The sequence below is a fragment of the Lutra lutra genome, chromosome 15, assembly GCF_902655055.1.
Source record: "Lutra lutra chromosome 15, mLutLut1.2, whole genome shotgun sequence".
Classification (NCBI taxonomy): domain Eukaryota; kingdom Metazoa; phylum Chordata; class Mammalia; order Carnivora; family Mustelidae; genus Lutra; species Lutra lutra.
The window spans coordinates 58,245,118-58,271,526 of NC_062292.1; the positions used below are offsets into that span (position 1 = coordinate 58,245,118).

Genomic DNA, 26,409 nt, shown 5'->3' on the forward strand with positions numbered 1-26,409 from the left:
CATACACTTGAAAGCCTTGCAAGCCACTGTGCCAGAAATCCTGGGCTCTCCTTTGAGCTCTGTCTCTAATGACCATTACACCTTACAGGTATAAAGAACCTCATGGAGGTGGATCTGTGGGTACGGTAACTGGTGCATGATTGAACAGTACCACTACCATATATTCCAGTTATCTTCTTCTGCGCACCATCAATCCAGCGCGACTGTGATCCTGAATAAGTCAGGTGCATGGACTTTAACAGGGAAATAAGTATCTGTCTGGGTTAATACAAGGATAAAGATGGGATCCTATGTGAATGGGCACCGAAAAGCAAAATCCAAGGTACTGGTTGAAGGAATGATTCACACCCCAGTGGGGTTGAGCACGGCTTCACGGATCCTTGTTTATTCCGACGCTGACCCGGGGATGTTTTAACACTGGGTACTCCAGAGGATACAACAGTCAGTGGTCCTGCTGACACCGCAGCAGCAGCCCCTATAGGCGGCAGTGGCTGTCGCTGAGCAAAGAAGTACAGGCTTCTGCCCTGGCCACTTCAGTCCATCTTGGTGATTCAGGATCTCCGCAGAGCGACTGTGAGAACTTGGCATTCCCAGCTGTACGCCATAATTCAGGATGCAGCCTTGCAGTCCTAAAGCCTGCATTTTGTCTGAGGAGTGGGGGATGAAAGCCCAAGGGATCTTGTGATTTCTATTTGCCTTGTGAAATTGAGAAGTGTTTACAAGATAAACTGCTAAAGAAACAAATACCTAGATGTTCAAGAAGTGACTGTTTACCGGATGAGAATCCCCCCCCCCCCCCCCCCCCCCGCCCCCAGAGTATCTTTGGATTTGCTATTTTAGGACTTTCGGAACATGTTTTAAGGGTCAAGTGTTAAATTTTCAGAAACAACCTTTAATGAGTCAGGATAAAAACCATCTGGCACAGGGATTCTTCAAATGGATGAACTTCAGGAGAGAGGAGGAATTTCCCATCATCTTAAGATTCCCAGTGGAGGCTTATGAAAGAAGCTCGAAAATTGCATCTACCTCCTTCTATCATTGCTCCTTTTTATCTTCCTGCCCACCCATGAAAGGAAGTAAAAAAGAAATACTGGAAAGAATAGAGAGATGATAAGGTTTTTGTCCTAGAGGCTGAACGTGCAAAATGTAGGCTCCCAGATAAGACAGAAAGAAGTAGCATTGCTTTTAAAAGGGCTATTGGGACCTGACAGTGGATTGTACCAGGATGTCTAAAGGATATTTAAGTGGCAGGTGGGTGGGCGGGTGAGGAAGCCACCTGGAGGAGGTAGGACTGGGCCGGAATCAAAGACGGCTCTCCACCCTCCCTAAACAAGCTCTCCTAAGTGACACTTCCTCGTGTCCCAGGAAGTGACGATCAGTCAGTGTAGACGTTGGGACTCCCGGTCTCAGCCGCTCCGGGGGTGCTGCGGTGGGCGCCGGGCGATCTCTTCTGCCGCCCCATTCCCAAGGAGGCGGCGCCTTGCAGGCACCTCGGCGAGCTGCCGCGCCCGAACCCTCTGCACCCCGCCGAGGCTGCAGGCGCTTCCACGGGCTTTTGTGCGGTTTGCCCAACTATTAGGGCGACCCTGACCCCACGGCTCCCTGGAGAAGGGGACTGAGAAGGGGCTCGGGGGAGGACAGGAATTGAGCAAGCCTGGGCACGGGGGCGGGGGAGCCGAATTTAAGCCTGGGAAAAGTCCCGAGACGGGGACGGGCGGCGGAGGATCGCACCCATTCTTTCCGAGGAAACGGACAAAAGGGGGCCACTTAATTACACCAGCGCCCTCTCACCTCGCCCGGCAAAACCCAAACACGAATACAAATAAAAGCCACCAGAGGCTCTCAGACAACCGTACTCCGCGGGTGGGGCGAGAAACAAAAATAAACAGCGGGGCCGGCGGGCGAGAGCGCGCGCGAGGAGGGGGAGGAGCGGCCCCGCATCCCTAATGAGGGAATGAATGGAGAGGCCCCCTCGGCTGGCGCCCGCCCACCCGGCGGCGGCCGCCAAGTGCCTCTGGGCGCTGCGTGCCGCGCCCGCCGCTCCGCGCGCTGCCGGCTCGGGCCGCTGCTCCGGCTGAGGCGCGGCGGCGGCGGCGGCGGCGGCGAGCGCGCCGAGCAGCCGGGACGGGCGCGCCGGGAGCCGGGGCGCCGCCGCCGCTGGGCCCCGGGCGCGTGGCTGCGGCTCGGCCGGGCGGCGCCGCACACCTGAGGCGGGGCGCGGCGCGCGGCGCGGACGGCGCTGTCAGGGCCGCGGGAGCCGCGCTCGCCGGGACGAGCCGGGCTGTGATTTGCGGGGCGAGCTCACCTTCAGCCATGGCCCGGGCAGCCTAGCGGGGCCCGGCCGCCGCCCCCCGGCTCCCGTTCCCCGCCTTCCCCCCACCCCTCCCCTTGGCGCCGCATCCCGCCGGCCTCGCCGCCCGGCCCGCGCCGGGCAACCGCCCTCGCCCGGAGCCCGCCCTCGCTCCTGCCCGCGTCCCCCGCCGGCGCCGCCGCGGGAAGCGGCTCCCCCTCCCCTTCCTCCGCGTCCTCCTCCCCCTCGCCCCGCCGGGGCCGCTTGTTGCACCGCCCCGCGGCCTGCGGGAGCCGCTCGGCCCGGCCCGGCCCCGCGCCCGCACCCCCTTCCGCTCGCCCCCGGGCCCGAACCCCAGCCCGGCCGGCGAGACCCCGGCCCGACCCCGCCGCCCGCACAAAATGTCGGCCCGGACGCCATTGCCGACGGTGAACGAGCGGGACACGGAGAACGTGAGTAACCCGAGCCTCCCCCGGGAGCGGCGGGGGCGAGACACTGGGCCGACCCCCGCTTCACCCTCCGCGGGGCCGCCGCCCCCCTCCCCACCCACCCCCCCTCTCCTCGATCCCCGGAGCAGCCGCCGCGGCACGGTCTCCACCTGGAGCCGGCGTGCCCCTCGCCCGCCGCTCAGCCCCCTTTTTCATTGCAGCCCCATTTCGCCGCTTTCCCCTGCAGGGCGAGGGCGGGGGCTGTACGGGGAGCCGTCCTCGGGGTGGTCCTCCCGGAGAGGATGGGCGCATGGAGGGCAGGGAGACAGCGGCGAGGGCACAGTGGGCATCCCCGATTGCTGTATTTGGCCCTCGGCGTGCCGCGTCCCCACCCGGGGGTTCGCTCTACGGTCGCGGGCGAGCCGGCGGACTACCTCTTCCCCCCTCGCTCTTCTGGCCCTTTCAGCCCTCTGCACCCCCACCCCCCTGCATTGCCCCATGACTTGGCTTTTTGTGACACTGTGTCCCATTTTGGGTCGTGGGCACCGCAGGGGGAAGGTCGGAACGGAAGGGGCAGTGGTAGTAGAGATGGTGTGTGTGTTTGTGCGGATGAGTTCCTGCTGCGGAGATACTCCTCGGGAGGGATGAGTACAAGAATTTCCCGGACAGCCTCTGTGGCCCTGGGGTTACAGCAAAACGTTGAAAAGCCGGAGGAAGCCAGCGGCTTTTCATTCTCTTCCTCAAGTCAGTGGTGATAATTCAGGGCAGGTTTTACTTTAAATATCTCTCCTCCTTCTTGGAGTGTCACACGGTGCATTTCTTTGAAGGAAGGATTTTCTGTGTCTTTGATCAAATTGCCCTCAGGAGTTTTTATCTGGATTCGGATGTCCCTGGTGTTTAAACTCTTGAAAACCAAAAGGACCCGATCAATTTGTATTCCCACCTTCTGAAAGAGTACAATTGTGTGTGTGTGTGTGTGTGTGTGTGTGTGTATTTCTTTGTGGAAATGGGTTTTGTTTTGGGGCTTTTTCCTCGGTTTTTTTGTTTGTTTTGTTTGTTTTGGTTGTGTGTGTGTGTGTGTGTGTGTGTGTGTGTGTGTGTGTGTGTGTGTGTTTAACCTTCAAGACTTGTAAATAGGGCCTTGGCTGGTTTTCTGACTGGCTTTTAAGGGGCTGGACGGTACCAAGTTTAGTGGGCTGCCCAGATCTCTCTGGACTGTTGTCTAGGTGTCTAGTTAACTCAGACTCCAGTCTTGGAAGTACCAAGCCCTGGGTCATAAGGATGGTAAAATAAAATATGAGCCCTTTGGCGTTCTTACACAAAAGGGATGAGAGAAAAGATAGGAGCTCACCTCTGAAGTGTTGGCGGCTGGGATAAACAGATTCTTTAATCTTGGGAGACTAGGGGAGCACAGAAACTTAATAGAATTACGTGAAAGGAGAAGAAATTCTAGTAAGAGACTATTGTTCGAAAAAGCTGAGAAGGTATTTCAGAGTGTGCTTTTGTCCTCCCTAGTATCGTGCATTGAAAATGGTAAACAGTGTGAGGCTGCTGCTGGCAGAAATGATAGTAACTTCATTTTGCGTTGTAACCGGCGTTTTAAAAAAATAGAATTGATGCATAATTTAATTGGGAGATTAAAGGAAGGTCAGGGGAAAAGATGAAAAATTTGGTTAAAGGTGATCCTAAAGTCAAGTTTTGAAACTGAATGCTTCTAACAGGAACTCTCAAAAGATTCCTGTCATTCAGTGTGTCGTTTCAGTGAATGAAAAGTAACAGACGATGACCTCTGTTTTTATTAGCCACACGCTGTGTGTTAACCTAGAATGGGTGGCAAAATACATTGTTTTTATTTTCTTTTGGATTTTGAATAGTATAGCTCTTTCCATACTTGCATGAATAAGGTACTTTTCAAGGATATGAGAGCATTATAGGAACATGCATCAAAGAATAGTACAAAATGCAGCATCACATGTAAGACCCACCCACCCCCACCCCAGTGGATTTTTAAGCTAAGCAATAATCGTGTGATAAATGTTGTTGTACCTTCTGAAAGTAATTATGCTGTATAAAGTCATTTGCTCTGGTCCCGAACATGTTATTTCAAAGTGACTTTTATGGTCTTGTCCCCTGTCCTTGTGTTGTACCTGACTATTCCTCCATGTAGCTGACTTTATCCAATTCTAATTTTCTCCTAATTGCCTAACGTCTCCCAAGTTGTGGAAAATGTCTATCACACCGTGGCTGTTAATTTATCAGTAAATGTGCGCCCAGCTTTGTTTTTGAGCTGGTTGGGATACAGATGCATTAAAGATAAGGCCTCTCCCCTCAAGGAGCTTACAGGAAAAGTGAATATAATTCCAAACAAATGGTGTACAGAAGAAAACTGTGTAAATAAGGCTAAATTGGTTTGTAAGTGCTGTAGGCATTTATCAAAGGGACCACCAGAGATGGCTGTTAAATCATTGTTGGTGTCTCCCTCTATTCTCTAGTTAGTAGTAAATGTCATAATGCATTCTTACCTCTTATCAGTGAGAACAAATCTGCTTGTTAGCTAATATATTGATGCCAGTATGGCAAGCAAAACATACATTTGTTTGTAGTCGTTTTCAGTTAAGTGACATTTTTTTTTATATTTAATTTATTTTTTTTTTTGAGAGAGAGAGAAAGCATGAGAGGGGAGAAGGTCAGAGGGAGAAGCAGACTCCCCATGGAGCTGGGAGCCCGATGCAGGACTCGATCCTGGGACTCCAGGATCATGACCTCAGCCGAAGACAGTTGCTTAACCAACTGAGCCACCCAGGTGCCCGAAGTAACATATTTTTTAAAATAGTTGAGAAAATTTATATTCATATGACCATAAAGACTTCAAGTACTTTGGAATATTAAGGAAATAACTAAAAACATTCTACCACTGCTAGAAATGTTTTAATTTAAACAGATGTGGCAATTTTAAAAACCATCCTTGTATTTTATTGTCATTTGCAGTTAATATGAAATTTTGTTTAGTCATATGTGAATGTATTTGGACTTTGTGTTCTTGGGAGTATGTAATATCTACCCTATATATGTGACTAGTGTGTGCTGAGGATAAATTAAGAAATTCAAAAAAGGAGTGTTAACAGCACTGATCTCCTATTGCTACTATAGGTATGTAGTAGAATGAGAAAGAATTGCCTTATTTTTTCCCAGAACATTCTGTGTGCACTTTTTTAGGAGTTATTTTCTTAGATGAAGGATTTGTGCATTGATAGGCCTGAATTGGCCAAATACCTCGAACAACCAGTGATGAACTTTTAATGCACTAAATACTCCACAGTGAAGTAGAGAAAGTAGAAAAGGGGCGCCTGGGTGGCTCAGTTGGTTAAGCGTCTGCCTGCAGCTCAGGTCATGACTCCAGGGTCTTGGGATCAAGTCCCACATCTGCTCCCTGCCCAGCAGATGTGGGACTTGGTCCCTGCTTCTGCCCTCTCATGCACTCTTTCTCTGTCAAAACTAATAAAATATTTTTTTTAAGGAAAAGAAAAAGTAGGAAAGCTATGTCACCGATCATAGAATTAATTTATGTAAAATGTGTTTGATTTTATGTTGTAAAGAGTCCAGAAAAAGAATGGGCATTTGAAATATTTTTTTTCTTCTCTTAAGTTACACTTGGATAGTTCCAGCATGAATGTAGATACTATAGTACCATTACTCTTAGGTGCTTTTAAATGAAGCAAGAGAAATTGTTTTCCCATGTTTTAGGAAAACTCTGATTATACTGATTTTTATGGATCCAAAATGCCCAGACTAGCCTTCTGTGGTGAATTTTAATTAGTATGAAGAAAATTGATTTGACTCCTTCTTGGGATGTTTTGGTTAAATTTATTTTGGATCTTTTAATAGTAAAACTCTTGAAGGTGATTGTTTTGATAGATCTGAAACTCACTGTGATGACTATCCCAAGTGCTTAGTGTGTCTGCGGTGACCATCAGTAGTTTGTCCTATGGGAATCATTGTTAATGATGTGAAAAGGTAGGAGAGAAGCATGCCTTTGCTACTACCTTTGGGTTGCTCACTCCCCTGTGCACTCCTCAGAGGTTACCGTACTTATCACACTGCGCTCTGATCGCTGACTTACTTTGTCCCCTTTATTCTGTATCCCCAGTACCCAGCACAGTGACTGGTAATCAGTCATATGTAAGACATCATGACTGAAACGTTCCCCTTTTGAGTTTTTTCATTTATCATCAAAATATCTTAGTGATACTCGGAAGGATAAGTATTGCATACTACAACAGAGGCATATGCCTTCAGAAAGTTAAGTGACCTGCCCAAGGTCGTAATCTCTGACATCTTCCACTGTTGCTAATACTCGTGCTATTGCTTCTTGGAGGTGCTGTTATGGTTTGCTCTGTTTTTGTCTTAGAAATTTGAAAAGACTATATGAAATGATATAAAATACATTATTAGAGTAAGAACAGGCTATTCTGTGTTCATCTGTATTTTGAACTTTTGCTGTTTTCACTGTCTGGAGTGCCCTGCTCTTTCCCCCTTATCCCCGACTCATAAATCCTTTATGGTATGGCTCATCTTTCTAAGAAAAATTCTGAATTGGTTATAGCAAGGATTGCTCTCTGCTGTAGCTGAACAGCTATCAATGTATAGTCCACACTACTGGTCTCCAAAGTGGACGTGGAGAACAGTCCATCCTGAGAAAAACATCTCTACCTTCTATTCCTGGCTGGCCAAAATGCTATTATGAATTCTTCTGCTGCTGCTGCTTTAAGCCCAGGTTGTTTACAATCAGACACACTGTGGATGGTGGAGGAGTAGGGGGACTCTAAGCTTGCCTCCTCCCTTGAATAAAGCTAGAATCAGCCAAATGGTTTTCACATTATTATTTTTTAACCATTTCTTCTTCCTTCTCAGACTTTCCTTTGGGGGTCATTTTCCATTTACCCAATGAATACCTTTGAAGTTCTTTTAATAAAGGATTGTTAATGATAAACTTTCTTCTTTAAATCTGAAATATATTTTGCCCTTATTTTTCAGTGATAGTTTTGCTCAGTCTTCAATTCAGAATCAACAGTTACTTTCATTCATTGCTCTGAAGATAGTATCCCATGGTCTGCTGATTTCCATTGTTTCTGTTCAGAAGTCATCTGCCATTAAGTTGGTAATCTTTTCAGGATGCCTGGGTGGCTCAGTTGGTTAAGCCTTTGCCTTCAGCTCTAGGTCATGATTCCAGGATCCTGATATTGAGTCCCGTATCAGGCAAGGAGCTCAGCGAAGAGGCTGCTTCTTCCTCTGCCTGCAGCTCCCCTGGCTTGTGCTCTTTCACTCTCTCTGACAAATAAACAAACCTTTAAATGAAAATAGGTGATCTTTCCATCTGTCTCTTCAAGATTGTCTGTTTTTCTTTTAAGTGTTAGACTGTCACTACAGTGCATTTAGGTATGGATTTCTCTTTCTTTCTGTCTGTCTGTCTGTCTTTCTTTCTTAGGAAAGGCAGAGGAAGGGAGAGAGAGAATCTTAAGCAGGCTCCAAACCCAGCACAGAGCCCAATGTGGGGCTCCATGCAGGGCTTGATCTCACAACCTTGAGATCATGACCTAAGCTGAAATCACAAGTTAGACTCTTAACCAACTGAACCACCCAGGTACCCCTGTATTTCTTTTTTTCCTTCCTGCTTCCTAGGTTTGTGATTTCCTATCTTTCATCAGCTCTAGATACTTACCAACTATTATCTTTTTGAAAATTGCCTTGTTTCTGCTCCCTTTAGAGGTTCATTTGGGGACTCTGATTTGATTATGTTAGACCGTAGCCCCTCCATGTGCCTTACTTTCTCATTCATTGTTTTCACAAGTTCATTTCCTCTCTATACTACAAGCTGCATGATTTGTTTGAATTTATCATCTGTGGATTTATATCTTTCATCAGTTCTACAATCAGTCATTCTCTAAATATTCTGTTCCCTCTAGTGTTTCCAGTGCCCTGATTAGATATGTTAAGATTTCTCATTCTATCCTATATATGTCTTAGACTCTCATTTCTTCCTCTATTTCATTGTTTCTCTGTACTACAGTATATAATATAATCTGCACTACAGTTATGGTATGTAATGTTTAGATTTATCTTTTAGTTGGCTAAATCTCTTCAGCTGTATTTAAGTCACTATTAATCCCTCTGTTAAATTTGTTTATATTGTCGTAAAAAACACATAACAGGAAATCTGCTCTCTTAACAAAAAGAATTCTAAGTGCCTAGGACAGTATTGTTAACTGTCATCGGCACAATGTTATATAGCAAATCTATAGAACTTTTTCATCTTGCGTGACTAAAACTTTATACTATTGAATAGCCACTTCCCATTTTCCTATTTCTCCAGTCCCTGGCAACCACAATTCTACTCTTGGCTTTTTTATAAGTTTGACTATGTTACATCTCTCATTTAAGTGGAATCATGCAGTATCAGCCTTTCTATGATGGGCTAATTTCACTTAATGTAATGTCCTCAAGGTTTACCCATAATAAAGCATGACAGAATTTCCTCCTTTTCATGGCAGAAAAATACTCCAATGAATGTATATAATACATTTCTTTATCCATTCACCTGTTGACAGAATTTGGGATGCTTTCTTGACTATTGTGAATAATGCTGCAATGAACATGGGATTGCAAAACTCTCTTTGAAGTTCTGATTTCAGTTCTTTTGAATAAATATATGGAAGTGGATTGCCAGATTATATGTTCTATTTTCAATTTTTTGAGGGGCCACCATATTGTTTTCCATAATGGCTGCACCGTTTTACATTCAAACCAGCAGTGCACATAGGTTCCAATCTCTCCACGTCCTTGTCAGCATTTATTATTGTCTGCTTTGCTTTTTGATAATAGCCATGCTAACTGGTGTGAAGTAATAATCTCATTGTGATTTTTGATTTGCCTTTCTCTGATAGTGATGTTGAGCATCTTTTCATATGCCTGTAGACCATTTATGTGTCTTCTTTGGAGAAATGTCTATTCAAGTCCTTTGTCCATTAAAAATCAGGGTTGTAAAAATATTTTGGATATTAACCCCTTTTCAGATATATAGCATGTAAGTATTTTCTTCCATTCTGGGGGTTCCCTTTTCACTGTGGGGATTGTTGCCTTTGCTGTGCAGAAGCTTTTTAGTTTCATGTAGTCCCACCTGTCTATTTTTTTTTTTTTTTTTTGCTTTGATTGCCTGTGTTTTTCATGTTATATTCAGGAAGTCATTGCCAAGATCAGTGTAATGAAGCTTTGCCCTATGTTTTCTCTTAAGAATTTTATAGTTTTAGGTGTTATATTGAAGTCTTCAATACATTTTGAATTAATTTTTGTGTATGGTATAAGATTAAAGATCCAATTTCATTCTTCTGCATGTGAAGATCTGGTTTTCCCAACACCATTTATTGAAAAGACTACTATTTCCCACTTCTGTGTTTTGGTATTCTTATCTAAGATCATTTCACCATAAATACAAAGATGTATTTCTGGGCTCTCAATTCTATTCCATTAGTGTATATGCCTGTCTTTATAGCAGTGCCATACTGTTTTGATTATTATAACATTGTATTGTGCTTTGAAGTCATAAGTGTGAAGCCTTCAGCTTTGTTCTTCTTTCTCAAGATTGTTTTGTCTATTCAGGGTCCTTGTGGTTCCGTGTTAATTTTGAGATTTTTTTCTGTTTCTATTTTTAAAAATGGCATTGGGGTGTTGATAGGTATTGTGTTGATCTGAAGATCTTTTTGGGTAGTATGAAGGGAGGGAGAGAAGCAGGCTCTTCACTGAGCAGGGAGCCTGACACAGGGCTCAGTCCCAGGACCCTGGGACCATGACTTGAGCCAAAGGCCGATGCTTAATGGACTGAGCCACCCAGGTGCCCCTGTTGAGAGTTTTTCATGATGAAAGGGTATTGATGCCTTATCTGCATCAATAGAGATGATCATGTGATTTTCATCATTTTTTTAAAAGATTTTATTTATTTGACAGAGAGAGAGATCACAAGCAGAGAGAGAGAGAGAGAGAGAGAGAGAGGAGGAAGCAGGCTCCCTGCCTAGCAGAGAGCCTGATGTGGGACTCGATCCCAGAACCCTGAGATCAGGACCTGAGCTGAAGGCAGAGGCTTAACCCACTGAGCCACCCAGGCAGCCCCTGATTTTCATCACTTGTTCTGTTAATTTGGTGTATTACATTGATTACCTACGTTGAACCATCCTTGTATCCTAGGGATAGATCCCACTTGGTCATCATTTATGATCCTTTTAATGTGCTATTAAATTTGTTTTGCTAATACTTCATTTAGGATTTTTGCATATATTCATCAAGGTTATTGGTTGTGGTTTTCTTATAGTGTCTGTTTCTGGTTTGGGTATTACTACAGTAATGCTGGCCTAAAATTAGTTTTCCTTCCTCCAATTTTTGGAAAAGTCTTAAAAGGATTGGTGTTTATTCTTTTTTTTTTTTTTTAAAGATTTATTTATTTGAAAGAGAGAGAAAGAGAAGGAACACAAGCAGAGGGAGCTGCAGAGGTACAGGGAGAAGCAGGATCCCCGCTGAGCAGGGAGGGATGATCCAGGACCCGGGATCATAACCTGACCTGAAGAAGACACTTAACCAGCTGCACCACCCAGGCACCCCATTCTCCTTTAAATGTTTGGTTGAATATATCCAAAAGACATCTGGTCCTGGGCTTTTCTTTGTTGGAAGGTTTTTGATTACTGATTCAATCTCCTTGCTACATCTGCTCAGATTTTCTTTTTCTTCACTGTTCTGTCTTGGTAGGTTGTATGTTCATGGGAATTTCTCCATTTCTTCTAGGTGCCAATATGCCAATTTTTTCACATATCATTACATAAGGTAGTCTCTTAACTATCCTTTCTAGTTCTATGGCATCAGTTCTAATGTTTCCTCTTTAATGTCTGATCTTAATTTGGTTCTTCTTTCTTTTTTAGTCTAGCTAGAGATTTTTTCACTTGTTGATTTTTTTTTAAAAACCAACTCTTTGTTGAATTTTTTCTATTTTTCTCTTCTCCATTTTTTACTACTGTAATCTTTATTATAATTTCCTTCTGCTAATTTTAGGCTTAGGTTTTTCTTTTTTCTAGTTCCTTAAGGAGGATTTTGGGAGAGTTCTTTTTTTTTTTTAATATAAGTTTTTATTACTGTGAACTTCTCACTTAGTACTGCTTTTGCTGCATCCTGTAAGTTTTGATATATTTTCTTTTTTTTTCTCCCCCCTCCCACCACAGTGTGTGTGTGTGTGTGTGTGTGTGTGTGTGCGCGTGTGCCTGTGTTACTGATGCTGCTTCTCAGGGCTTAACTGGGTACTGCCGCAGGGGGTATAGCCACTCCTTCCACTGCTGCCTCTTGGTCTTCAGGTTTTCATCTTCCTTGTTCAGCCAGAGGTGCATGGCACATGTCTTTTTGGGCCACAGATCCAGGGGCTTGTACTTCTTACCCTTGTAAAATTTCCTGAGGTTCTCTTTCTGAGTCTGGTTGAAAACAGAACATGGGCAGTGGATTTGCGAATAGCTCAAATCTCGGACAGCTTGGAAGCCATGCTGCCTTTTGTTTGGCGATGCACTTATGTGACAGCTCCACCTTCAGGTCTTCCAGCTGTTTAAGCAGCTCCTCTGTCTTCATGATGCAAAGGTGGCCTTACTTTGGCCATGTCTGCACAATCTGCTGCCACTGCTGAAGGAAAGAGGACTGTATATTGTTTTCATTTGTCTCAAGATATTTTCTAATTTCTGTTTTGATTTCTTCCTGATGCAGTGGTTATTCGAGAATATGTTCCTTAATTTTCACATGTCTTCCAGTTTTCTTCTGCTACTGATTTCTGGTTGCATACCATTAATTTGGATAAGATATACTCCTTATGATCTCAGCATTATTAAATTTGTAAGATTTGTTTTGTGACCTAACACGTGCCCTATCCTGGAGAATATCTATGTACCTTTGATAAAAATGTGTTCTGTTGCTCTTCAGTGAAATGTTCTAAATATGTCTGTTAAGAACATTTAGTCTATAGTGTTGTTCAAGTCTTCAGTTATCTTCTTGCTAACTGTCTGGATGTTCTACCCACTATTGAAAATGGGGCGGTGAAATTTTCTACTGTTACTGTGTTGCTGTCTATTTCTCCCTTCCATTCTGTCTTTGTTTGCTTTATATATTTTAAGTGCTCTGACTTTTAAATGTTATATTTTCCTGGTCAGTTGACCTTTTTATCATTATATAATGTTCCCTTTTTTTTCTGTCTTATAGTTCTTTTGTCTTTTTATTTTTTTAAAGATTTTATTTATTTATTTGACACAGGGAAGGAGAGAGACACAGCGAGAGAGGGAACACAAGCAGGGAGAGTGGGAGAGGAAGAAGCAGGCTTCCTGCTGATCAGGGAGCCCGATGTGGGGCTCGATCCCAGGACCCAGAGATCATGACCTGAGCCGAAGGCAGACGCCTAACGACTGAGCCACCCTGGCGCCCCTCTTTTGTCTTTCTTAATATCTCTTGCTGTCTCTGTGTCTTGTTGTTTTTTTTTTATAGTGACATACTTTAATTTCTTTTTCATTTTCTTTTGTGTATCTTCTCTAGGTATTTTCTTTGTGGTTACTATGGGACTTACATAGAACATTTCACACTTACAACAACCTGTTTTAAGCTGATAGCATCTTAACTTTAATCTCATACAAAAATTCTGCTTTAACTTTTTCCTTCCCTACACATTATATTGTTGTCACAGATTATGTTTGTGTTGTATATCCATTAACATTTATAGTTTTGTAAATATTTTTGTTTTTTAACTTATATGCCAGAATTAAAATGATTTGCACAGCGTTGTTACATTATTATAGTATCCCATGTTTGTGCATGTATTTCCCATTACCAGTGAAATTTATATTTTTGTATGCTTGCCTGTGACTGTTTAGTGTCTTTTTGTTCAACTTGAATGACTCCCTTAAGCATTTCTTATAAGGCAGGTCTAGTGGTGAAGAACTCTCTCAGCTTTTGTCTATCTGTAAAAGCTTTTATTCATTTTTGAAGGACAGTTTTGCTGGGTATAATGTTCTTGACTGGCAAGTCCGTCCCCCCAGCAGTTTGAATATTTGCATTCTTTCCTGGTCTATAGGTTTTCTGCTGAGAAATCTGCTAATAAGTTTATGAGGGTTCATTTGTACATGACAAATTGTATATTTGCAGCTTTCAAAATTCTCTGTCTTTGACCTTTGACTATTTGAATATGTGTTTGGATACAGACTTTTTTGAGTTCATCCTGTTTTGGATTCATCCTATTTAACTTCTCTTGGGTTTCTTGAATCTGGAAATCTGGATGTCCATTTCCTTCCTCATATTTGGGAACTTCTCATTTAAAAACAAACAAACAAACAAACAAGCAAACTTTCTCTCCCTTTCTCTTTCTCTCTCTCTTTTTTTCCCTGAGACTCCCATAATGCATATATTGGTTTTTTGGTGGTATCCTATAATTCCCTTAGGCTTTCTTCACTCTTTTTCTTCTTTCTTTCTTTCTTTCTTTCTTAGGCTTTCTTCACTCTTTTTCTTTCTTTCTTTCTTTGTTGTTGTTGTTTTTGTTTTTCCTTTGAATGGATAGCTTTATTTATTTTTATTTATTTTTATTTTTTTAAAGATTTTATTTATTTATTTGACAGAGAGAGATCACAAGCAGATGGAGAGGCAGGCAGAGAGAGAGAGAGGGGGAAGCAGATCTCTGCCGAGCAGAGAACCCGATGTGGGACTCGATCCCAGGACCCTGAGATCATGACCTGAGCCGAAGGCAGCGGCCCAACCCACTGAGCCACCCAGGCGCCCGAATGGATAGCTTTAAACAAATGTTAACATTTGCTCATTCTTTCTTCTGTTTGATCAAGCCTTTCCTTGAAGCTCCCTAATGAATTACTGACTTCTTAAATTGAACTCCAAAATTTCTGTTTGGTTGTTTTTTGTATTTTTGGTTTCTTTGCTGAAATCCTCATTTTGCTCATGTATCATTTCATGATGTCTTTAAGCATCTTTATTTCAGTCATTTTGAATTCTTTGCCAGGTAATACATATACCTCTCTTTTTTAGGGTTGGTTTTAGAGATGTATTGTCTTCCCTAGATGGGCCATTTCCCCTGTTCCTTTGTATTCCTTATAACTATTTGTTGGTATCCACACATTTAAAAAAAAAAAAAAATGGTTACCTCTCCCAGTCTTTCTAGGCTGTCTTCATACATGGAGAGATTATGACCACTCAGTCCAGCTGGAGATTCTCAGGTCCTCAAACCTTTTTTGTAGATGTGTCTTTTCTGGACATGCACATGTAGATACCTGATTAGAGGGATTTCCTGTTTTGTTTTTCTTTCTTTCTTTTTTTTTTTAGGAGCTGTAATCTCTTGCTCCCTCTGGTGTCTGTCTGGTGTACTGTGGTTCCTCTGAAGGAGCAGCACACTTAGCTGGCTTTGTTCTCAGCATACCCCAGCACTGAGGGAATGCTGGTTCCCATCAAGCACCCTGTGTTGAGGTGGACCGAAAATAGCAGCGTGCTGGATGCATGCTACACTCTTCTCTTTTTCCATTGTTGAATTTTTTCATTTCATTTTTTATTTCTAAAAGTTGTAACTTCTTTCTCTCAAACCAGACTGGCCTATTTTATAGTCTCTTGGTTTTTGTTTATTTTTGTGACTTCACCTTCATTTCCTTAAACATTTGACATATAGTTATTTACTTCCTATGTCTGGAAATTCCATTATATGAAGCCCCTGGGGCTTTAGCTTTAGTGTTTGTATCTGTTGATTCTCATCTACTGTGGCTTCTTTGTTTCTGTATTTGCTGTTCTTCGGGGATGAACTCATATTTGCCTGATTTTTATCTGTGTGAAACTTGGGGCTCTAAATTGAGGATGACTTCCTCTAGAGAGGCTTTGTTTTTGCTCCTACTGACCTGGAACTTTTTTAAAAAGACTTATTTTTAAGTCTTTAAATTACTCCCCATATGGGGATTACTCCCCATATGGGGCTCAAACTTACAACCCCAAGATCAAGAGTTGCATACTTTACTGACTGAGCTAGCCAGAAGCCCCTGACATGAGACATTCTAGTATCCTAAAGGAATTCCAGGTCAATGAAAGCGTTTTACATTCTCCAACCTTGTAGTGAGTCCACAGGTTAATATTTGGACCCCAGGGCAATGCTGGGTTTTGTAGTTGCTTTCAGCTGGAGTTTTTTTAATATTTACTTATTTTTCCCTTGGATTTTCTCTTCAAGTCCAACAGTACACTTTAAAGTATGTTTTATCTTGGAAAACCTTTATATTATCTTGCATACTAGTCAACAGAAAGATTGGAATAAACTTTTTGGAAATGGGTGTTCAGAAGTGTCCATACTTATGTGATTTTACTACCCTAAATTACATGTCATTTCTCAGTTTCTCATCTGCATGCTTAAAAATATGGACAACTTTCTAATTTGTTTATAAATTTTCTACATCAAAAATCTTAGTAGATTTTGGAAATCATTTGTTAAAGTTATTAAAATGATGTTTTCAAAAATGGCAGATTGTCCTCAGGAAGGTACTTCCTAACATGATTTTCATAAAAAACTTTTTGTATACATGGTGGGTGGATTGAAATATGAATACAGTCCTTGAAGTCAAGTGTCAACATAAACTGAATTTGTAGTCAGCCCTTCAGATCCCAGTATCACAAATTGTTAAGCTAAGATGTTAAAAATCAAGAAATATATTAATATGGCACAATGTTTAATCACTGAAAAGTTTGTACCATTGAAATGTAATATGTTTCCAAAAATTTTATCTTTTTGGTATCATGTGTTTTAATATAATACGTGTATAATTTAAGTCAGTATTCCTATAGTAGCCCATACTTAAAGCTTTCAGTGATAGGGTACTTGATCTAAAGTTTGGAGACTATTCTATACAATAGAGTCTAGCATTGTTCTAGAATTCTCTGAGTCAACTTTTTCTTCCTGACTAAATTGAAAATACTTTGAGGCCAGGGACTACCTCCAGTATTATTTCTGTATATCCTGTATTACCTCCCATAGTTTTTGGCATATTTTTGGCGCTCAACAATTTAATAAATCAAGGTCTAGTTTATTCATTTATTCTCAAATGACTTTATGAGCCAGCTTGAGAGATCACTTCACATTCATACTCCCTAAGCCCTGCTCTCTTGCACTCTGTTCATACAGTTTCTCTAGGGTGAGACAGAAATCTCTCTTCTTAAACCTCTCCATTATTCTGATGTTGGTATTTACTGACTAGGCTTTGTGAAAAAACACTGATTTATGTGATGATGATCATGATTGCATTATAATAAATCTCATCTTTTAATTAAAATGAAAAAAGACATTATGGTTGCTGGTTATGTTCTAGAACGTGGTGTGGGAGAAGTGACAGTCCTTTCAGTGGATGATGACAGCAGTAGAAAACAACAGGGAATTGTCTGTCTTGGGGGTAATAAGGCACACGTGTGTGGCATTTGTAGGTCTAAGGTTGAGGAAGGAAGTAATGAGGAATTTCACATTCTTCCTTCTCCCAGCTTTATATGGGGAACCATATTGGGAAAGTGGTGGCAGCAGAGTTCACCATATGGTGCCCATTCTGAGAAAGTATTTTTAATACTGTTTTGACCACTGTATCCATTTAGTTCAGGTTGTCAACAAATCAGAAGCTGAGCCACAGTCCAAAGTTTGAATGAACTGTCTGTAAAGGATATGGTAATAGGTTTATTTTAAATCTTTAAGGCATGCCTACCTTTCACTGGAGATCAACAGTGCTACTTTCACAGTGTCCAAAGAGGGTGTGCTTTTATTTCCTTTCCTATTTGTTTCATCTCAACTGGAGACCAAAGGGATACAAAGGCAAATGAAACCTGTTCCTGCTCTGGAGGGACTCAGAGCCTGACGGGGAGATAGACGGAGACAGGCAAGTGCGGTAGAAAGTTACGGTTCTTGTCCTCTGAGTGAGCAGGACACTGAATAAAGAAGGAAGGGAAAGGGGGGAGGGAGCGCTCAAGAAAGGTTCACGGCCTTTGAACTAGGCTTGAAAAGCAAGTACTGCTTTGCCAGGGGGTTCGGTGGAAAGAAGAGACTAGGAGGAGGAGGAGCGGTCAGGGAGAGGGCTGGCCCGGGACTGGAGACCAGGCAGGGCTTTGCAAGTCTCAGCAAGACCTGGTCCTGGGGCACCGGTACCCCTTGGGTGACTTAAGTAAAGGGCTGACATGATTAGATTTGTAATCTGTGTATGCTGAAGTGTTTTAGAAACATACTAGTTTTTCAATTTAGTGGCCTTGGGCACCTTGCTGGCTCAGTTGGTAGAATATGTGACTCTTGATCTTGAGATTGTGAGTTCAAGCCCCGCATTGGGTATGGAGATCACTTAAAAATAAAATCTTAAAAAAAAATAAATTTTGTGACCTGTATTCTCAAGATCCACAAAAGAGCTTTGAATCTGGTATTTTGAAAACTTGTTTTGGTATACTGGAGAAGGGTTTAGTGAGGGGGAGATGCCAGTGCCGGTGACAAAGAACTCTCTCCTTGAAACAGACGTCAGGTCGGCCCCTCTGAGCCTTGTTCTCAAGTAGGTTTGACTTTGGCCTTCATCTCTGCCCTGTCCTTCCAAGGCCTGCACCGCTCCAGCTTAGCAAGGAATTCCGCTAAGTGAGTTAAGTGCGAATCCCCACGAAGGCACCCTCTTAGGCAGTTTAGCAGGAGTCCCCTGACCCTCAGGTCTCATCTTAGTAATTTTCCATCCACTCACCTCAGCTCTGAATCCCCAGTTCTCTTTACTGTATTCAGAACTGATCTCTCTCCCCTATCACAATAGGCAATAATCTTGAATAAAGCCTTTCTTACCATTTAGAAAATGTCAGAATAATTATTTCTTTTTAACACTCGTTAAGGAAAGATTCATGTTTCATAACGAAATCCCAAACACATTTTACTGTGAGAGTATGTATTGGGAGTAAGGTGAGAGAAGCCCACAGTAACCATATTAGTAGACCAGAAAGCAGACGCTCTCAGACCTAGTGCAGAAGGATAGTGTGCCATAATGAGACTAGGACAGGGATTTCTTAGCAAAGGCTGGGGTGGGTGATTCATTATTCTTTCATGGTGTCCTATCTGTGATTTTGATAGACGAGAGGACTACAGTTGACCTGAGGGGGGACGATTATTCAGCTGGTTTATCTTGGTAAGTCGCTTAACCTCTCTTTGTTTCTTCTGATGCTTCCTGGTACATCTCATTTTGGTGCCTATCTATAAACCGGTCGTGCTCTTTTCTACAGAGATGATTTATTATCTAATGCACTACTAAGTCACACAACTGATTCTTCTGGCCACGCTAAATTCTTTCTGATTTCTACTTAAGCAACAAAAACTAGAGGGAATTAAGTTATGTACCAGTGGCCACTTGTATAAACCTGGAGAAATAAAGAAGGATCTGTCCAGTAAATTCTGAAACATGAGCGCCCAAAGAACAGGCTAAGTAGGGAAGTCTTGAAGAGAGAAGGTTGATACCAGGTGGGGTGGTTGATCGCCTCTGCCTCTCTCTTTTTCCTTCCTCCCCAGCAAGGAGAGAAATCAAGGGGAGGGAAGAGTATGTTGGGAAGGAGACTGTGTTCTCTGTTCTGCCACAGAACAGAGTGAATTATTTATCGTGTTTCTGGTTCTATCTCATATGTGCTTTGTGACAGTACTTTCAAACCGTGCTGTGATGTCATTAAACCTGTCCCACACACCGTGCTGCAAACTGCTTGACCCCAGGCCCCTGGGTACTGATTCCCATAGCCATTCAGCTGCAGTGTCTGGCATAATTGACTTTCAGAAGTTTTCAGAACTGCTTGCTGGTGTTATGTAAAAAACAGCAAGAATATGTCAGTAAACTACGTTCCTCCCTCTTAAAGTACTTTAGCATGGTGCTGTGCACATAGTAGCGGCTTGATAGGTGTTTAGTAAATATATACAATTAAGATTCACCCATTCTCTGGGAAATTTTGAAGTACTTTAAGAATCTGAGGGGGTGCTGTGTAGACACCGTATTTGCTTTTTACATTCTGGTCATTGTTGTATGAAGGTCTGAGGTGTTTTGCAGAGATAGTTCCTTTCACCCCTGGCATTCATGTTCATAACTTAAAGTCATCAGTTAAATTTTTATTGTACCTTAAAAAATTTGTGCAGAAAGTGTATTGACATTTAAGTTGATATGATTATTAGCTTATGTTAGGGAAAAATTACTGGATTTTGTTAGATTTACTAAATATATCAGAACCTGAGGGTCTCAGAATAAAGCTTTGACTACTAGAGTGTTAAATTAAATCTAATCTAATGATTTAAAGAGCAAACATCCATTGTAATTGCTGGCATGAGTTTACTGTTAGGTTTTTGTACTCGCGGCAGTGAAAGAACTAGGAAGTTTCTGAAAGAATTTGATACCGTATTTTTAGATATAATTTAAGCAGATGTTTTCTTTTTATCCCCTGGGGACTCAGTTATGTTAGCTCATAATATCTTCTGGCAAGCAGTAGTGAAAGACCTCCCCGAGGGGGTTTTTTGGGCGGTGGTGGGGATGGGGGGGTGGGGGAAGGGACTCTCTCAGGAAGGAGTGGCTCTAGAAATAAAATACGGGCTGTGGCTCCCTGTCTGCCTCCTGAAGGGGAGTGATTGTTCTCTGTATCTCCAATTCAGATGTAAAGGCAGTGGAACTTCTAGGTTATGAGTATGCACTCTGAAGTTAGACTATGTGGGTTCAAGTCGTAGCTCTGCCATTTATGAGCTCTGTGATCTTGGGAAGCCACTTATTTTCTTTATTCCTTGGGGTTTTTAATCTGTAAAATGTAATAACAACAGTACCTACCTTTTGGGTTGTTGTAAGGTTTAAATGATTGAACACATCTAATGCCCTTAGACCAGTGCCTGGCACCTAGTAGAAGGTGAGAAAGTGCCAGCTGCTCCTGCTTTCATTGTTGGTAGCCGTAGTAGTAGTAGTGGTGGTACATTTAGATAAAGGAAGTAAAACTTCATGCTACTGGACTATATGTGATTTTAATTTTTTAAAATTTCTGTATTTTAAATCATAGATTTGTGTACCTTTTTATACCAAAAAACTATTAAAATCATAAATTTACAGTGTGAAGTACAACTTCCTAGTTTGCTGGAATGCTTGTATTCATGTAAGAAAGCCAAGTGGGAAGCCAGATTTTATGCAGGTGACTCGGAGAACAAGGTATCAGAGCAGGGTACAGAAGAGGATAGGTGTGTGCTGACATCAGTGTTCTCAGTGGGAACAGACAACCTCTAAGGTTGTGTAAGGTTTAAGAGCACCAGCTTGTAGACAGGACATCCCTGGGGTTGATTTATTCTCAGGTTAGTCATTTATAAGGTATATAACATTAGGCACACCTCCTTACCTGTGAGATGAGAATAATCCATACCTGATTGGGTGGGTTGTTGGTTTTCAGTTATCAGGTGTATATGACATCCTTTGCAATAGCCGATGTTCAGTGATGGTACCAAGGAGACAAAGAATCAAAACCAGGGTGCTGAGGAAATTCACATTTGCTTCTGGGACCATGTTCTTTTTCCTACCCCATGATCTTAAAATGCACAACCAAACTGATGTTCTTGGGAGTTCCCGTTTTCCCATGTTCACCATTTTCTTCGTGTCAATACATTCATTCCTCAGGCTGAGTACAAATATACTTGGATTGATTACTGCTGTAAACATGCTAATGGAATCTCTCTCTTGAGACTGCTTTGAATTTACTGAACCCAAATATAAAGGCAAATCTTAAATCAGGCGTTTATGTGTTGGAGATAATTTTGATAATGCCACTGTGTATGCCAGAATATATTGTCTTCTTTTGTCTTTTCTGAATCATCGTGCTTATATTTTTGCCCCTTAGAAGTTACAGAAAATAGCTTGATGAGCAAGGTTTTGGTGGATTTATGAAAAGTTCTTCTAATTCTGTTTTTGTCCTCCTTTTCCTTTAAGGAAATACATTTCTCTTCATCTTTCTGAAAATAATGCTTGATAGATTTTGTTTACTCAAGGGACTTAATTTCACCTTAGTCACGTTTCCGTAACAGTTAAATTAGAAATACAGTCCCATGTTCATGTACTTTTTAAAAGAAAACATTGCAGCGTTACCTCTGTTATCACATCTGAGTTCAGCTGGGGAAGCAGAATCGTGTGAGCCGTATAGATTAAGGCTTTAACCATGGGATTAAAGTTATGCAGTGGTTTAGTATTCTGTATATGGTTGCTGCTTTGGAGTCTGGTATTAAGAGGCTGAAATCCACAGCACCATCAGTCAGAAAGGACGATGAACATGAAGTGGGAGAGAACAGGACTCAGCAGAGCCCGTGGGGGCAAAGGGGAACTCATTTCTCCGCTCGCTGCTTTCCAAGCTCTGACATGGTGACCTGCAGGATAAGCGGATGCCCTTCGTCACAGAGTTGCCTGAGCACCGGGACTGGGATAGCCAGCAGCCCAGGCAGGTGCTCCAGCGGGAGCTGGAGAGCTGTGAAGCCTGACTGCTGCTCCATGCTCACGAGACGTGCCAACAGATCATCTCTACCAGCGTGAGCTGCAGCTGTGTCAGGCTCGGCACTGACCTTCAGAGCCTATCAGTGGCCACAGTTTTAGTTCTGCCTTCCAGGTCTCTGGCACGGTTCTCTTGTGTCCAGTATTAACCCAGGACCTTAGAGGGAAGAGACTTTTGAGAAATAGAATTCCAGCGTAGCTAAACTTACATATCGGAAGTCATCACAGACCACTCCATGTCACCTTGCCCTAAAAGAAGTCTAGGATTTGGCCACACTTTTTTTAACCACAGTTAACTTCCAAATGAAGATAAGAGCAAAATTATTCTTTTGCCTAATATGATGCAACCATCCTAGGTATACCAAAAATATGCTAACCCTCTCCTCAAAAGAAAACATGAAGTCCCTTTATCTTCTGAGTCACACTTCTTTTTATACCTTGTAACCTCAATATTGAAATACAAAGTTAGCTAATGTTAACACTTTAATATTAAGTGACATGGACGTGGGGAAAGAGCATTAAAAGAAAGAAAGAATTGGCTAATTTATGCACAAATATATTCATACCAAAATAAGAGATACTCCTAAATATTACAGTCCTTGTTTCTGCAACTGGTCATGTGGTTACAGATGGCATTTTTAATTACCTTCTTCTAATTCCATGTTCTCTTTTTTTTAAGATTTTATTTATTTATTTGACAGAGATCACAAGTAGGCGGAGAGGCAGGCGGCCCGGGGAGGGAGGGAAGCAGGCTCCCTGCTGGATGTGAGGCTCGATCCCAGGACCCTGGGATCATGACCTGAGCCCAAAGCAGGGGCTTTAACCCACTGAACCACCCAGGCGCTCTAATTCCATGTTCTCTTTGCCCTCAACAATCACCTGAGTGATTATAATTCCTTGCCTGGAGAGGTAACCCCAAACTTGATTCCTGAAGAGTCTGGGACATCAGAAATCATGCCTCTTTTGTGTTATTGTAATTTTCCATGGACCTGTCTCAGGACAAGGGAGTAAGAAGAGTTGCGCCAGAGGATCTCCTGCATTTAAACTCACTTCTTCTTAAGCCATTATATAATAGCAACCCAATTTCCCCTTGATTATCAGGATCATTCACCCTAGCCAGTATGATAACCCTCTTCTTTGACTATTGATTCACTGCCGTGAAGCAGTCTCAGCTTGCAATGCAATGGACCATTGCTGTGACACCTGGTGCAAACAGTCCCGTCGTAGGTACTAAGACTTCTATGCTAGCAGAATACAAAGTTGCAGAGACTAGAAAGAAAAAAATTTTCTGATGGGTCACTAAGGGTGACAGAGAGGAGCTACTCCAGTTTCTATCTCTTGACTCCTGGACCTGTGAATCCTGGCTGTGGGAGAAGTAGTCCTATGTATTATGACCCATCCAGAGTATGTACTGCATCCCGGAAAATGTTACCCCAGCTCTGCAAGCTTTTGTCACCCAGCCAGCATCACAACAGAATCTTTAAAAGGCCATTCCACTGGTTTCTCAAGCCAGCTGCTTCGGGGTGTCGGGGATACAATAAGAACAGTGAATTCTTCAGGCATGAGCCCATTGCCATGCTTCATTTCCTACGAGAGTGGTTCCTTGCTTAGAAGCAGTGCGTGTGGAATGTCATGATGGCGGAAGCTTCTGCTCTGAGTCTACCCAGGGTGGTTTTGCCGCAAGTATTATGAATAGGGAAGGCGTGTTCATATCTGCGACAAGTGCTTATTCCAGTGAGATCAAAAACGCGGCCCCGTCTGTGATGAAAGTAGTCTCATTTAATCAGCCTGCCACCAGGTTACTGGCTAACTTCGCCCCTTCTCCTGGGAATTGCGGTGTCGTTGGGGGGGCTCAGTGTTATTCTCTGCAGTTGGCAGATTGGCCGTGGTGAGTGTTAGTCCGTGTTGCTAGGAAGATGGGTGGCTGGAGGAAGAGGCTGATGTCTTCAGCATGAGTCATATCTGGTGAGGATTCACACGGGGCACAGCTGTCTCCACATGCCATGCTCACTGGGGGAGACCTAGTCACATTCTTTTTCCTTGTCATTAATTTTCAGATCCTGTTCCTTCTCAGTCCTTGATCATTCAGCCAAACCATTAGCACAGTCTGTGGATCTCTGTAGATCCCTACTTTACACTCTCTTTGCAAGGCAAAATAAACAACCAGGTGCACTGCTTGAAGTTCCGCCCCCTGGGCAATTTTCTCTTGGCCACTGTTCCTTCCATGCCACCCAGAGCGGGGCTGTGGTGCTGCCACGGTCGGCTCCTGTGCGCCACCTGCGGATCGTGCAGAACCAGCTGGAAACTAGACTGCAAGTTTTTATGACGTTTCCCAGCAGGTCTCCCCGGGAGTCCATAGATGTGGGTGTAGACAACATAAGCAACGTAGCAGGAGTGTGGGTCAAGGGATAGCTCCGCCACTGGCATGTGCAGCTGGTCTTGTACCTTCAGGACTTGATCAAGCCTCTCTGATATATGACGTCACTTCTTTTTGATGGTGGAACGTTGCTGTGCGAGCCCAGGTTTCATTGACTTCATGAATCAGACAACACCCAGGTCCTAATGAGAAGCTCACGTTGAGTAATGCTGGCCTATGACAGTTGACCTGACTCCCCATGGCAAGCCAGAAGGTTCCCCCAAAGAGAATGGTTATCTACGGAGCGTGGCATAATTTTGCTCCAAAATGTTGAAAGTTTGCCTTGTGATTCACATGGGGGGGTCCACCAAAGGCTCAGTACGTGATTTCTCTGTACCCCAGTCCTCAAGCCACAGTGATCTCTCTGGGTTCCAGTGGTAGAGTAGCTTGTTGACGGCCCTCGACCTGTTACACAGCCCTATTTTTCTGGGCCCTATTAACAAACTGGCAAGCTGTCAGGTTATCTGTATAATGATGGTAATGATGTATATTTTACTTTCAAAATTCATATCCATGGTGCCTCCTTTTCTTAGGGTTAGAGGGACCAGGTGCCGCAATTTGTTCTTCACTCTGGAAGAGATACTGCAACAGCTCCCAGGCCATTAGATTCCCAGGAACTTCACTGAGGAGGCAGATCCCTGAATTTTTGTGGGGTTTATTGCCTACCCCTTGGCATACATGTATCTTATCAAGGTGTCTCGAGTGGTTGTTAACTTCCTGCTTAGCTGATCCAGGCAGCATAATATTATCAACATAATGGGCCAGTGTGATGTTCTGTGGAAGGAAAGGTGATGAAAGACCCTGCACACTAGGTCAGTGGTTCTCAACTGGGGTCACTGTTGCATCCCAGAGAACATTTGGCAGTGTCTGGAGACGTTTTTGGTATCACCGATTGGGGGCAGGCATCTGGTGCGCAGAGGCGCGGGGGGCTGTTAAACACCCCATCATGCACAGAACGGCCCCCTGCAGCAAGAGCTTATCTGGCCCCAGATGTCTGTGGTGCTGAGATGAGAACCCCCGGACGAGATGATGCCGTGGGCTGCGAGTCTGAAGCACCCTGCAGCAGCGTAGTGCGAGGCCGCGAACTGCTTCAGATACTCTTCACTAACAAGCAGAGAGAAAAGTGACTGAGTGCATACCAGGTGCCAGGGTTTCATTGATCTGACCCAGCAAACAATCCACATCTAGAGTAGCAGTTATAATTGGAATTACCGACTGATGAAGTTTTGATAATTTACTGTCAGTTGCTGAGATTTGTCTGTCCTCTGCATAGGCCAGACAGACGGTTGAATGGAGATGTGGAAATTGGTGTCACTGCATCTTTATGGTGGCACTCATCTCTGCGGGCCCTTCATGACGCAGGATTGCTTCTGGTTTACTGTTTTGCTAAGACCGTGTAGTTCTGATCTCTTTCACCCACCTGCCCTTTCCTGGGATTTTAGCCCTTACATTCATGCACAGGCTGGGGAACCAGAGTTTAGGTTCTCACAGGTGCTGAGTATTCCAACTGTGGATTCCAGAACTGAGGCAGTAACTGCAGGATGGATTTGGGGGACCCACTGGTTCCACTGTGAAATGGGTCCAGTCCAAAAGTTCATTGATCATCTGATTTCCTTAAGCTCCTTCTCTGACTAGTTTAACACGGTAAAGTTCTGGGTCTCGAGGAATTATTGTTAGTTTGGAGACAGTTTGGGTTTTCTCCCCCACATC

The 26,409-nt window shown here is 43.2% G+C and overlaps 1 protein-coding gene across 6 annotated transcripts in view; it reads left to right on the top strand.

Annotated features, from left to right (window-relative positions):
* Positions 1 to 2,187: 2,187 nt before the first annotated feature.
* Positions 2,188 to 26,409, top strand: part of MARK1 (microtubule affinity regulating kinase 1) — a 119,545-nt gene continuing 95,323 nt past the window's right edge. The window contains exon 1 of one of the 6 annotated variants that reach the window (XM_047704876.1): positions 2,188 to 2,742. In XM_047704876.1, coding sequence (XP_047560832.1) covers positions 2,692 to 2,742 — 51 coding nt within the window. In that variant the 5' untranslated portion in view covers positions 2,188 to 2,691. The remainder of the gene's footprint in view (positions 2,743 to 26,409) is intronic. The other 5 variants (XM_047704875.1, XM_047704871.1, XM_047704873.1 and 2 more) reach the window with 5 other exon arrangements.